Below are 15,616 nucleotides of genomic sequence, written 5' to 3' on the forward strand. Positions count from 1 at the left end.
TTTACATGACTTACATTGAAAGGTAAAAGTGTTTTTGTCTGAAGTTACTATTTTGGAGATACTTGTTTTTCTTTGCACAGCGACGATATATAAATTTATATTTAGGACAGGCACCACAATATTAGACATTTCTAACACGTTGGACTTAGTATTTTTGTTTTTTTAACAGTGTTAAGAGAAGTTGAACTGCACAGCTGCAGTACCACACTCTCAGACCAAGGCTGTCAGACCCACGCTCTCAGCTCCAGATATGATGTTCTATCATATAACATCATGGCTAAGTAGCTGCTGTACCTTGAGTTTTACTACATGAAGGGCACGGACAGTAGTGTGCAACGTTTTTTGAAACCCTCAAATACAATGGCTGAATCTTAAATGGCTTCCCACTCCCTACCTAGCACACTGCATAGGTCAGGGGAAAAAGGGGCCTCATTCTTTAAAATCTTCAAGTTTTTCTTCTTTGTTTAGGAGAAAGGTCCTAAGAAAAAGTCTATGTCAGATACATGATGTGTTCTTAAACTGCAGAACTGTTTGTCTAGATTCTGTTCTTACCCAAGAACAAATCGCAAATAAGAAATCATTAGAATGTCAGAATCTTCTAAAAACTGCATAAGGGCGGTTTAGGATGAAATCTCGTCTTTATAACGTTTGTTGAATGAGGTCCAATGTCTTCTGTGCACAGTGATCTACCTGTAGATGGTGGTCGAGAGTTGGCTGGAAAAGTGATAGTCAGGCAGAGTGAACGAGCAGCTGGGTAATCGGAATGATTTACACCTGTGTGTGCTTAACAGCAGCCTGCAATACAAAACACACTTTGGTACTGAAAGAATCAAAAATGTTACCATGAACACAAATAGTTGCACTGTTAATTTTTTTCTCATCTAATAAGACTAATGTAGTAGAAGTTCAGTTCACCGTTTACTCACATGCTCATGAGAGCTGAAAGTGCAGCTGCAGTTCCAAAACAGAGGGAGCTGAAGGTGCGGGTCTGAAAATCTGGGGTCTAAAGTTGTGGTACTGCGCCTCTGCAGCCGGATACACCTTACATACACTTTTTGCTCAAATTTACGGAGCCTAGGGCCTGGTTTTGTTCCTCTGAGCTGAAATTATGTTGTGTATTTTTTGTACAATGTGGAAACACCTAATATTAGAAAAAGTGATTTGACTTAACTGATCCTAACTTTGTTACAAGGGCAAAACTGAGAAAAGCCTCTTTGTGAAAAACCCTACAGGACATATTCGTTTGTTGGGCGGTGGTTGGTAAATAAAAAAGAAAGTAAACACACAGAACCAAAACGCTAATCACTGTAATAAATTTCAAAATACAATGATTCAGTTGGGGGTCTTTTCTTTATTGGAGCGTGGATGGGGAAGAGCCATGGTGCCCCTGCCAGAGACTTGCATACTAAGAAACCAGATAAATTAGATTCTCTGTCTTTAAAAAAAATACCTAAAAAGATACTTACTCCCTCTCGCTCATGCACACGCACACACACACACACACACACACACACACAGGTTGCATGGTCTGCGTTTCAGAAGCTAGGCTGCAGGCCAGAGGGGCTGCATTTCTAGACAGCTACGTCATCCCTGGCTGTTCCAATCAGAGAGAGCCTTAATGTTAATGTTTTGCTTGCCAGCTCATCAATTACTTTTCCTTTCTGCATTATGACATACAAATAAGGGGCCTTCAGAGAACAGCGGGGACCCACCTTTCTCGGCTGCAGTCTAGCTTTTGGAACGCAGCTTCTGTCTTACAAAGTCTCTCTGTTGTGTATGCTGTATCTGGAGCCACATGAGCTCAGTCCAGGCTTGTGTTTCATTCAGAGTCATCTCCTAAGAGTTCATCTCCATCAGAGTCCTGAGAGACCTCATCTTCCTCACTGTCCACATGCTTCTCTTCCTCAACGTGCACCTCCTGAGCTGCGTTGTGTTTACTCTCTGACCCTTTTGCTGAAACCTTCCTCATCTTGATGTTGGGCAGTTTCCTCATGTCACCGTCCCATTCTCTGTCCAATAACAACCAAAAATGGTTCATTAACAGAGAATTCTGACAGTTTTTAAATAAGTGTTCTGCGCTGTTGTCGGCCTACATGAAACAGGCAAAATTCCATAATGTATTAGAAATGATATTAACACACACTGGCGACGTAACGTTTTCCACAGGAATTCCACCTGTTTTTGTCAGATGTAAGTGGTTAAGATGTAAAGTCATTCAGGGTGGTTTGATGCGAAGTGCTCCATTATAGAGCAACTATATAATCAGTGATGGTGATAGGAACCAGACATCTGAAGTGAAAATGCCCCTAAAATCTGTTTCTCGCAAAGCTTTTACTGGAAATGGAAATGGATGAATAAGCTGCAAGATTTCTGAGACAATGTTTTACCATAGTTGAGATTTTTAGTTTATAGTTCATTTATGGTGGAAAGGTACATGAAGGGCTTTGTAATGCAAAATAGTCCCCAAAAAACATTGTTTTCAGATTTACACAATTTAATTTTACTATTACCAACATTACATATAAAAACTCAGATGTTAGTAGGCTCACTGGTGCATAAACTCAGCAATTTCCTCTATAATGCACAATTTCACCATCACTGAGTAACTGAGTGCAGATCTTTTTATTTTTTTAATCACCCTTTAACAACTGGTCCAACAATTAAATTTAACAACTTGACCAAAATAATTTATACATGAATAATGTGAATAACAATAATGGTTTTGCATGTCATTTGTGACAAACCATAGAAAACAGACTACACAGTGATCACGTTACGTTACCTACCTGTTACCTTCTGAAAACGCACCTTACTTTTGTTTATGGCACCTCTAAAATTAAACGCCAATTTTCAGACTTTTCACATCCTTCCATTTTTCAAATCTGTTTTGAGGCATTATAAGACTTCTGAAGGATCTGCAGGAATTGCATGTACGCTGGAGTTATAAGGAGTGTTTCAGCACAGACTGCTTTTTGAACGAGGCGCCATATAGGACAGCCAATCAGGCCAGACTTCATTTACATTTATCAGTCTTTAAAGCACGGAAAAAAAGCCTGTTTTATTCAAAGAGATGAAGAGCAGTTGGAAAAGACTCATGCAAAAATAAGTTATTACTCTTTTTGGTACATACAAACACACAAACAACGTCATAGACCTTGGGTTAAAAAAAATTACACAAATAAATAAAGTGAAGAAAAATGACATATTGGCCCTATATTACTATTTTGTTCTGAGGTTCTTTCAGCAATACTAAGAGAATCCGTTTTTCTCACCACACACTAATTTCTTTACATTTATTCAATTACAAAGAAAGTTTTGCCTGATTCAATGTAGTGCCATTAACTGTTCCAACCCAAAAGGTTTCAATTCAACTTCAAAATCCAGCGCTGGGTTATTTTGTTTTGGAAATTAAGAAATTGACTCAGTCTTCAGAAACCATGCATGGGGTGACCAGTTCACATACTTTAGGACCAGAATTAAGCCTAAACCTAGGCTAAAAGTAATTTCCAATGTTAGTTTGTCATACGCACTTTAATTTAGACTGAAGTCTGTGAGGCTGGACCTTAAAGCTTATTCCTTAAACTTCGATGTAAAGAGTTTAGAAGATTCTCACCTGAAAGCTTTCAAATGTTTGGAGTTGATCATGTCGGGTATCTCTGTTGAGATAAAAGAAGGGAAAAACACTCAAACAAGTGTTTTTCATATGCTGCAAGTTAAGAACAACACAGACAGCCGCACCCACCGAATCCACAGCCCTCGAACTGCATCCGCTCTCTCTCAATGGTCTGCTTTATGACGGCCTCTCTAGAGCCATGCAGCCGACCCTGACGACCTTTGATGCTGTTCGCCAGCTCGATCTGCTCCAGTTCATCATCAAAGCGGTGCAGATACCTGGGATAGACAACACAACCTGCCATCAGCTCCGCGAGTCCCGTAGTGTCAAAGGTATGTTTTTTTACGAGACCAGAATCTTGGCTTTCATACCAGTGACATACCAGTGACGATGCTGCGTATCAAAAGCGTATTATGGCAAAATATTAACAAACACATTATTAGAACAGCCAATGCTAATAGGAGCCACACTGATAGGTTCACAGTCGTGATGAATTTGGCCTAAAACAGATTTTTTAAAGTCCTTTAATGCCAGAGAGGTACAGGCAGGGTGTTCTAAGGCAAAAAGTACAACACCCCCCCCCGCGTCTTACCATCATCCACATATTATATATCAACACCCAAAAGACATGTTCAGGGGGGTATTCCACAAAGCATGATCTCTCAGTTTAGCTGGATAACTTAAGCTCAAAGATAAGCCTGTCCAATAGGAAAAAAGCTGAGGGACATTCCCATTAGACAGTCCTCATCTTTGGGCTTGCGTTATTTGGCTAAAAGTCAGGCTCTGTTGACAGACTGACTCTTAGTTCTATCATCATCACTGTAAAAAATCTGGGACAAAGAGCAGCAGAATTCCCCTTTAATCAACTTCTCTAGTTTTCTCACTTTATTAACACAAAACCATTCAAATGTGAATTAAATGAACTAAATAAAAAGAACATGGTCACATTCAACCTCATCGAAAGGGCAGGTTATGAGTCTAGCCTGTTCACAACACCTTATACTGATTGTCTCTTAAACCAAAAGGCCATAAAGGTTACTGAATAAAACTTGTAGAGTGTTTGTACTTATGATAGTGGACACATCCCTGCCCAAACAGCATGCGCTACTGGACTTTCAATACACTGTCCAACACTATTCAAGTATGTAGGGAATTCGGATCCAGTGCAGCTTCTCTGTAAATCTGATACATGATCACCAAATAAGTGAACACAGTGCACAACTTTCAAGCCATCTTAGAATAAGTGCCAAACCATCTATCTACCAATTACTGAATGTTCAACAGTGCTGCTAACTAGTAGAGAGGCGCTGGTTAGCATTAGCTTAGCTACACACTACACAAGATGGTTCTTCAAGGGTTCTTTAGTAAGGGCAATGATTCTATTTAGAACCATTTCATGCTTAAATGGTTCTTCAGATTGATGGGAATGAGTTGCATATGGTTCTATACAGCAACAAAGAGTTCTGCTACTGTTACCATATCAAGTATGTAACAAAGAAAAACCCTACAGAAACATTTTCAAGAAGGTTCTGTATAGAACCACTTAAGCATGAAATGGTTCTATATTAGACTTATAGTCCTAAACAGAACCAGTCTCTTGACTAAAGAACCCTTGAAGAACCATCTATTATAGGCGTGCAGCATAACAGCTCTGCTCACCACAGATTCTGGCTAACTAAAGCAATGAACCCCGTTTAAATGATAGTGATTCAAATCTGAAAGAGGGAGGTCTGGCGCTGAAGGGACAGAAAGGCGAAACTAAACCTGTTCTGTGGTGTCTGGATCTGAACTTAGCGTTAGCTTAGCGAGCAGGCTACAGACCCAAACTGTGCCACACACCACAGCACAGGCTTGGTTTCAGCTGACTGATGCTACAAGGACACCCATTTAGAGGATCTCTGAGAGTACAAAGTCGAGTGACTGGTGTTGGAGTGAAACTGTTGTGTTTTGTTGTGTGCACCTATAATTTTCTCAGGTGAAAATTCTTACTATACTCAGCAAAAGCATTAATCCTGAAATACTGGCACCATTTTTAAATACTGCGGTACACCTCATTACCGATAAACCGCCCAACCCTAGTTCTGGGAATAGTATACTCACCACTGACTGAGAATCAGGGCTACTAGTCATGAATCTGTTGAGTTCTGAATAAATCTGAATTAATTATCTGCATTATATGCAAAAATGCCTTCCATCAACTTTGGTGTGCACAGCCTTACCTCTCAATGATTTCGCAAGCATCTTTTTTGGTATATTCAAGCTTTTCGGCATCAAGCTGACTCTGAAACCACAAAAGCTTTTCCCCTGTGAAAAACAAAGATGACAGATGGAACTCATTAGTCAAAGTTTTGTTAATTACGCACATTAATCGGACATACTTAGGACTGCGACGTCAATTTTGAAGGAAAAAAATGATCAATCTGAATAAAATTCTATTTTTTTACTGTTATAACTACTCATATTTTGCAGTTACACTTTCAGTATATCTACGACAGCTTATTTGCAGGGGGTGACTTCACACCAAGTCTGTGTTTTACAGCCCAAAAGGCACATTCAGTTTTGAAAACAAACTTTTACACTAATTTCATGTTTTACATTAGAGCATGGTTGTTTGTGGTAAGTTCACACATTTTAATGCTCTGAGCTTTGAGCTTAAACACAGCCTCCACCACATACTACAGCTTCAGATCCCATGTGTAGGTGGATCTTGTGCGGTTTGCTGCACTTTTGTTTAGCAGAATGGGCTGTTACCCAGTCACTGCATCTCTGAGTCTTTGAGTAAATGATGTAACTGTTACTACTCAACAAATACTTTTCTTCTTCCTCTGCATCTTTTCCGCACATTCCCATAAAATTAAGAAAAATTAAGCACATCAAACTTGATATGGTTACAAGAGTATTAATGCCATAAAAATCAACTGGAAAATGTTGATCATGATGCCGTGTTCCCGTGTGGCAGCAAGTAAAACCAGGGCTGAAGTTTCAGATCATGGATCGGATGCATTCAAAACGGAAAGAAAAACATGCTACTTAAATGCACTATCAATAATTCCTGACCATCCCTGCATAAACATAAAGAGAGCTATGATGAACAATGAACATCTGGTAAGAGAACAGATGTGAACAGGTCTGTACAAAGGCCACCCCAAGGCAAGAATAACAGTGGATAACTGAAGCTAACAAACGTACGGCATCTACACAGACAACATTACCAGCAGTGCTATTTGGGAAAGGAAATACATTTTAAATTTTCAGCAAGGAAAAGAGATGAGGCCGCATTTTACTTTCTTCACATGCATACTTTCAAGCAGATTTGGTCAAATGTACAAATCCAGACTCCACTGCACAACTCAGGACAGCTTCGTTAATCATCAAATAAAAAAATCCAAGCAAGAAATTCAGAACTTACTGATTAAATTTAAACGCTGGGCTTTTTCACTTTTTGACCTGCAAAAGAGTTGAACAAACAAACACAATCAACACACACTTAGGCCAATCGCAGTTACTACATAACCAGAACCATTTGAGTGGAATGCCATTCTTTAAACTGACTGGGGATAATGATTAACTGATTATTCATAAACCAACAAACAGATAAATGTTCAACCAACACTTTTGGTTAAAAAGTTCACTTAATTTACAACAAACAACTATGATATGATATTTGAATGAGCAGGTTTTTCATTAAACCTGAGGACTGTTTTTGAATTGTACACATGAGGGGTAACCAGACAACAACTGACTCTTTTTTAGACATCATGTTGCTTCTGTTGAGTCTAGCTGTAAACTGCAGCCTGCCAATGTACGTTAGCTAACAGTTAGCCTGTGTAGTTAGTTCCATAACAAAAAGCATAAAAGCTGTGAGCTACCGACTTTATGTTGACTGTTTAAAGGCCATATATGTTAGTTAACTTGGGCTAACAATATGTGGTTAATGTAAGTAGACTACATTATGATACTGTCACATATATAATGTCAGACTGCAGTTAGAGCCATTTTATTTATCATCCGAAACCACTAGTAAACCTACATGTATCTTCTGCTTATTTAATATGGAATATTGATAAATGGTAAAACAGCAGTAAACCAAATCTGAAAAAAAAAAGTTTTAAGGTAGTTTTACAGAAGACTATGTCTCAGGCTTCAAGAAGTGAGTTCAGAACCTATGCATATAATTCCTTTCCGTGAGGGAGCTTTTAGAGGCATTAAACGTTCTAGACGTCTGGTTCCTATCACCACCACTGTGAACAATTCTGACTCAGTAAGTTTCTCTAGAGCAAACATTTCACATCAAACCACTCTGAAAGACGCTCTTCACATCTTAACTACGATTAACTCACCTAATTATACAGAAAGCTTGAAAAATAGGCAAAATTCCCCTTGGGAATTAAACAATTCTGCAAAATTCGGTGGTTGAGATGTAAACGGAGTCATTCACAGTGGTTTGATGTGAAATGGTTCATTGTAGTGAATATTTTACAGTGGTGGTGATAGAAACCAAGAGATGTCTACAACACAAACACAACCATTTTCTTTACTATCCAAAAACCACTAGTGAACCTACACGTGTATTCTTGGTTTTTATATGTAATGGTGATGGTAAAATAAGCATAAATCTGAACAAATAGGACTACTTTACCTTACAACACCCTGAGTGTATCCCTCCACCAAGAACGGGTTAAAATAAATTGATTAAAATACATTTTAAGCCAAAACTATGACAAAACTATTGCAATGTCTCAGGCAAGGTAGAGCATATTGGTTATCTAACCATTTCATGCTGTGAGGGAGCTTTTAGAGGCGTTAAACTCCTCGGACGTCTGGTTCCTATCACCACCACTGTGAACAATTCTAACTTTTTAAGGTTCTCCAAAACAGCATTTCACACCAAACCACGCTGAATGACTTTCTTCACGTCTTAAACATTTAATTATGCAGAGTTCGGTGGAGTTTCCCCTTGAGAAAAAAAAAAAACAGCAAGTGTAGACAGAAGCTTCAGAGCCCCGTTTCTACGAGGCTGAAGTTGGGCTTCCTATTTGCCAGCTTCTTGTTCGAATTGTCCCGTTCCACCTTAACAGGTACAGTAGTTACATTTAGGTACCTGACCATTTAAGGTGGAACGGGAAAATTCGAACGAGAAGCTGACTTAATCTGATTGGATCTCTCAAAAGCCCCATTTATACCATCACTAATCTTAGACTCTTTCACATCAGTTTAGCACACTAATCCACTAAGATCCAGAGCGGCGCTCTCACTTTTCTTTCCGGCTGTGTTTTGCTGCGTCTCTGGCCAGATACGCCGCTTTCCTGCTGTACGGGTGAACCACCTTCTCCACCGCCGCCGCCTTCGCCTTCGCCGTCTTCGCCTTCGCTGCCTTCGGCTACAACGACAGAGGAGACAGTGAGTTTATAATAAAGACTACGAGACGCAGCAGAAGCCCTGGTTCTCTTTACAGAGCCACGTGTTTGAAGCAGCCTCACCATGTCCGCTGTTTATCCGCTCTTCTCTAACAGCTCCTCTCCGCACATGTGGACCGAAGGCTCACGACTGTCCGTCTGTGTTTTGGTCCCCAAATTCATGTAACAACAAATGGTTCCGGATGCTCGCCTCGCCGTCCGACGCTAGAGGGCTACAGGCTGAGCCTCCGTAAATCTGAAATATCAGACAGTCACAGATATCAGACACACAGTCACAGATATCATACATACAGTCACAGATATCAGACAGACAGTCACAGTTATCAGAGAGTCACAGACATCATACACACAGTCACAGATATCAGACAGTCACAGATATCAGACAGACAGTCACAGATATCAGACAGTCACAGATATCACACATACAGTCACAGATATCACAGACAGTCACAGATATCAGACAGACAGTCACAGATATCACAGACAGTCACAGATATCAGACAGACAGTCACAGATATCAGACAGACAGTCACAGATATCAGACAGTCACAGATATCATACATACAGTCACAGATATCAGACAGTCACATATATCAGTCACATATATCATACAGTCACAGATATCAGACAGACAGTCACAGATATCATACAGTCACAGATATCAGACAGACAGTCACAGATATCATACAGTCACAGATATCATACATACAGTCACAGATATCACAGACAGTCACAGATATCAGACAGTCACAGATATCAGACAGTCACAGATATCATACATACAGTCACAGATATCAGACAGTCACATATATCAGTCACATATATCATTCAGTCACAGATATCAGACAGACAGTCACAGATATCATACAGTCACAGATATCAGACAGACAGTCACAGATATTACACAGACAGTCACAGATATTACACAGACAGTCACAGATATCAGACAGACAGTCACAGATATCACACAGACAGTCACAGATATCAGACAGTCACAGATACAATACATACAGTCACAGATATCATACATAGTCACAGAAATCAGACAGTCACAGATATCAGACAGTCACAGATATCATACAGTCACAGATATCACACAGACAGTCACAGATATCAGACAGACAGTCACAGATATCACACAGACAGTCACAGATATCAGACAGTCACAGATATCACAGACAGTCACAGATATCATACAGTCACAGATATCAGACAGACAGTCACAGATATCACACAGTCACAGATATCAGACAGACAGTCACAGATATCACAGACAGTCACAGATATCAGACAGACAGTCACAGATATCACAGACAGTCACAGATATCATACAGTCACAGATATCAGACAGACAGTCACAGATATCACACAGTCACAGATATCATACAGACAGTCACAGATATCAGACAGTCACAGATATCAGACAGACAGTCACAGATATCAGACAGACAGTCACAGATATCACAGACAGTCACAGATATCAGACAGACACTCACAGATATCAGACAGTCACAGATATCATACATACAGTCACAGATATCAGACAGACAGTCACAGAGAGCTGAAATGTTCGCTCCTGTGCTGTCTTATTTGACCATACTTATTTGACTGAACGACACCGCACAGACAGTGGAACTATTGGCAGAGCCAGTTTAAGGTGAAGCTTTCACGGGCTGTTCATCCCGTTAGATCACACAGCACTGGGAAATGCTAGAGGGCGCCATGACTCTACAGAAGACAAATAATGAGTGACTGTATATAAGGTACTGTGAGAAGTCTCACAAGCGGCGTTCAAAAGTGCTCAAAATGTCATTGCTAAAATATTATAAGCTGTGATGGTTCTATATTCAGAAATGAGCGCATTTATATAAAACAATTAATTTATTGCAATTAGGAACCCACTCACCACACATTTTCTGCTGTGACTCAATCCGTAGGACTTCGACACTATAAAGTGCACTACGTGAGTTTTGAAAACACAGCTCTCTGTTTAGATATACTGTATATATATATATATATATATATATATATATATATATGATATGTATGTGTGTGTGTGTGTGTGTGTGTGTTCTAAAAAAAAACACCGTTTCCAGCTGTTGGTCTCTCTCTTCTAGTTGAGCCCCTCACCTTAGTTAATACAGGCATAAAAGAGGTGGTTGGCGCCCCCGTGTGGTTCCAACATGAAAGTCAGTATCTGCTCCTAGCTTATAACGTTTCCTAACAATAATCTTGGTAAACACGCGTGAGTGAATGGATGAGTATGTGAGTGAGGGAGTTATAAGTCAGATCCATGAGGTGCTTTGCATCTAAAGACTCTTTGAAACCACCCACATTGTGTTTTGTCTTCAAGTCCTGGTAGGGAGCAAAAAACCACCCACCTAGTGTGCAAATGGCATTTTTGTAAGTGACCCTTATTATTCCTACAACAGGGAAATTCAACCTCTGCATTTAACCCATCCGTAAAGTGAAACACCACATTCACACTAGTGAGCACACACACTAGGGGGCAGTGAGCACACTTGCCCGGAGCGGTGGGCAGCCCTATCCGCAGCGCCCAGGGAGAAGTTGGGGGTTAGGTGCCTTGCTCAAGGGCACCTCAGTCATGTACTGTCGGCTCTGGGGATTGAACCTCCAGCCCATGAATGCGAATGCTATGAGGAAGGAAAAGATTTTTTGACAAGTTTATGTATGTTTAACCCCTTTTAACCCAAGACTGAACATCAAACGAGTGTCATAGCTTTTAGTATTTTAATGCTAAATAAGTAATCAGAGGTTTGAACTTTATAAACGTTAAAAGCATGAAAAACTCCAGCTCCACATCATCCTCACTGGACGCAGACGCCTTTGTTTTGCAGCTTTACTCATTGAACAAACTGATGACATTACACATTGTAACTGCAATTTAAGTCATGTCATCTTCTAAGAGTTCAACTGTAAAAATAACTGTAATTAGCTCAAACATCCATGTTTTAACAACTATTCACAGTGAATTAAGCTATAATAATACCACTATTATTATCATTATTATTGTTGGTTAAATTACATTTATAAACAGCCCATTAATGAAATTCAATCCATTTGTCAGTTTTTTTGAATTGTTAAAAGTTAAACACAAGAAAAAAGCCCAGACCATATAAATTAACTAACAGTGAAATTACCTTGCAAGTTGCAACATTAACACCACAGAATGAGTAACATTAAGATTAAAAAAGAAAAAAAACAGTACAAAAAACAGAGAGAACCTGTTGAGGGCACTAGAAGAGGTGAAGGCAGAGAGCAGTCTGAGGGCAACTGCAAAGAAATATGTGATTCCTCACACAACTTTTCAGGACAACAAGGCAAAGGCTGTAGTGCAGGCACATCACCCTAACTGCACCATCACAGTGGATGAAGAGGAGGTCTTGGCCTATTACATTCCACAGATGGTGAACCATGGCTTCCCCATCACCTTTACTGTGGTGAAAAAAGTTAAACTTAAGAGGTGCACAGCATGATCAGATCAGATGGGAGGTGACCGTTAATAAACAGACAGGCCCAGGTAACAGGTTTTGGCCGCACCGTCTCTTCAACTGTGACGAGACATGGTTTGGGGACAAGCCAAGGTCCAGATAGTGGGTTCATTGCACCAAGGAGAAAGCATACTTACTGGCAGCAGCTGACCACAAGGGAGCACATCACTGTGCACTGCTGTGTGAGTGCAGTGTAGGTGAGCATCCCTCCATTCATTCATTACCCCTGGTGCACTATATATAAAGAGTATCTGAAAAGGGCTACATGGAGGCAGAGCGCCATGTCACTGCACTGCATGGGTTTAGTGCAGGGGGACATAGTGGTTGGAAAGAAACAGTTCTTGCAGGATCTGAAGTACTGTTACCCAAAGGCCACCACCCCTGAGAACACCCAGTGTGGGTTTCAGAAAGCTGGTATCTTCCCCTTTTTGTCAGCAGGCAAGTTGACTAAACCCAGCTGATTAAAGTTTCTTTTTAAAAAGCCCTGCAGCCACCATGGTGGCAACCTCAGCGACCACACTAACTGTCACCTCGGGAGCAACCTCAGCTGTCACCACGGGGGAAATTTCAGCAACCACTCAATCAACCACATCAACAGTGTTTCACAACCCTGATCCTGGAGGCCCACTACCCTACACTTTCAGTGTTTTTCTCTGCTCCCAACAAATCTGATCCAACTAATCAGCTCATTAACAGCCCATTACGAGTTAAAGTAGCTGTGTTAAAGCAGGACAAGCACTAAAAAGTGCAGGGCAGTGGGCCTCCAGGACCAGGGTTGAGAAACACTGGTTTAGGTTGTGTTGAGCACTGACTGCATGGGTTGTGGAGCAGTGAATCTCAAACCCGTTCTCAGGGCTCTGCAGACAGTTCACATTTTTTGCTCTATCCCTATGTGTTGCAAGTTACGTTGGGAGGCTGTGAGGACTGGACGGAGAACTATCACACCAATAAAGAAAACGGAAATGGTCAGCTTTATTTTCCCAGAATAGAAATCAGCTGTTTTCAAAATCAGTATATCAAGTCTAACCCTTTTTCACTTAACCCCTTTTACTTTACCTCAAAGCTGCTCTCTAAAACCCACACAAATCCGTATCAATTAGAAAGTACAAGGAATGACAACCAAGAGTCCTTTTAGTACTTCATTACCTCCCTACCTCTGCTCTGAACAAACCAGCCAGTTATGCATGGTTAAATTATGAACTAGGCTAATGCTTAAAACAGAGGCGGGAACAAGTCACTAAGTCTCAAGTCTTGACACTCAAGTCCCGAGTCAAGTCCCAAGTTAAGGCAGACAAGTCCCAAGTCAACATAAGTGAGTCCCAAGTCAAGTCCCAAGTCCTAAACTTCAGGTTCTAGTCAAGTCTCCAAATGTAACCCCATTGCAATGTGTATGTAGTATATTAAATTAACAAAAATCATGACTCTTTTTAAAAGTTGCTTTTATTAAAACACAAAAAATGAAACTACATATGAAACGAGACCAGTTCAAGTGCTTTAAAAAACAATGAAGTGCTACATTAAAGAGTAATGCAGACCATTTACTTATGAAATCGTTTCAAAAGGTCTTTTTCAAAGGACATCAACATGACCCTTCTAACTGAAATCATCTCATCTCTCTCTCACTTTTCTGTCTCAGAAATATACCTAACAAATTCTACCACTAATCCTGTCTGTGAGCCATTACACTTGCAAAGGATCAAATTTGCACAATGGGGCCGCAGTACGATTTCACCATGACTGAACACACAGTCCACTGGAGCAATGCAGGCAGGCACTGCTAATACCCTTACCTAAACTCTGGCAAAACATGGAAAAGCACAGCCAAAACAAACAAGCCGGTATTACTATTACAGTAATAAAAATTCCTTGCATAACGCTGCTTTAAATATCAAAAAACTGAACACTATGAAGGACTTCCTGTTCCCCATCTCCAACCAAAAAAAGTGCATTGAACTTGTTTGTAATTTCATGTCAGACTAATAAGTGGAACATGAATAACATGTTCGTTAAAAATAAGAAACACTGCCAGTTTAGCTCTAGAAGCAGCTTAACGCAAAGCCAGCCTGGGCCCTTAAGATGGTCTTGACCTGAGCTATGCAGTGGAAAAGGATGAGAATTTCGGTTTACTTTGTTTTGCTTTCTTGTGACGATGCTTCACCGAACCCCGTTAGGAGACAGGCATCACCTGAGCTGAACCATTCCACTCTGCAGGGGTGTTGCTGTCCTATAAGAGTGGATTAAGAACAAGGATGAATAAAATCATAATTAAATCTCACAAGGCCTTAATGCGTGAAATTACCGGTGGGACATTTCATACAGTGCGCGCATTGACTAGCCTGTCTCACTCTGTCTTCTGTGCCCTAAGTAGAGACATCACCCCTCTCATGAGCTAGCCGTGGGCCCTCCGGCACGCTCATGAGTGAGCTTGGTCTGCTCTGCCTCCCTTTTGCTGCTGGTGTTAGGAAACAGACAACAGGTGAGTATTACAGGTAGGTGTTCAGGTAAGTATCACACACACAGTCCTGGTGATGGGCAACACGTTTGCCTCATGACATTTCTTTCATCATATGCACTTTGGCCATCAAGTACAGCTTCACTTGGCATGGGTTTCTAATATGCATGACCTCAGTTTGAGCTCATGTCAATTCTGATTTGCTCTTGTCTAGGACACGTGGTGAAAACACAGCAGCTTTGAAGAGATACCAGTGTGTAAATCACCACCACGGTGACGTACTTACTGAACTTGTTAAAGCATTGCATCACTTTGGCTCACTTTGTTGAATGGAACCATGAGTGCCTTCAGCTCATTTATGAGTAAAAGAGAAACTTAATTTGACTTAAAAAAAGTACAATGATATTATACCCTGGACATTCAACATCATGCGTGAAAACCATGAATATAGACACAGAAACTGAACTGATTTCACATTTATTTACACTCTATTGTTAGTGTTACTGTATTAGGGTCAGAAGAGACTGCAAGGCAGTAAGTGACAACTTCAGTGTTCACAGTTCCAGTGTACACAGGAAACAGTTTAAACAGCTTTGCTCACTTGGTCACTTCCTTTGTTAGC

At 40.4% G+C, this 15,616-nt stretch overlaps 1 protein-coding gene across 1 annotated transcript; it reads right to left on the bottom strand.

Annotated features, from left to right (window-relative positions):
- Positions 1 to 1,331: 1,331 nt before the first annotated feature.
- tma16 (translation machinery associated 16 homolog) lies at positions 1,332 to 9,179 on the bottom strand. Its single transcript, XM_036582960.1, has 7 exons — positions 9,094 to 9,179; positions 8,869 to 8,993; positions 7,023 to 7,060; positions 5,833 to 5,917; positions 3,743 to 3,891; positions 3,614 to 3,656; positions 1,332 to 2,009 (listed from the first exon to the last, which is right to left on the bottom strand). Exons 1-7 carry the CDS (start codon positions 9,094 to 9,096, stop codon positions 1,820 to 1,822), a joined length of 633 nt encoding a protein of 210 aa, XP_036438853.1. The 5' UTR covers positions 9,097 to 9,179; the 3' UTR covers positions 1,332 to 1,819.
- Positions 9,180 to 15,616: the final 6,437 nt, after the last annotated feature.

This window comes from Colossoma macropomum, unplaced genomic scaffold (assembly GCF_904425465.1).
Source record: "Colossoma macropomum unplaced genomic scaffold, Colossoma_macropomum, whole genome shotgun sequence".
Classification (NCBI taxonomy): Eukaryota; Metazoa; Chordata; class Actinopteri; order Characiformes; family Serrasalmidae; genus Colossoma; species Colossoma macropomum.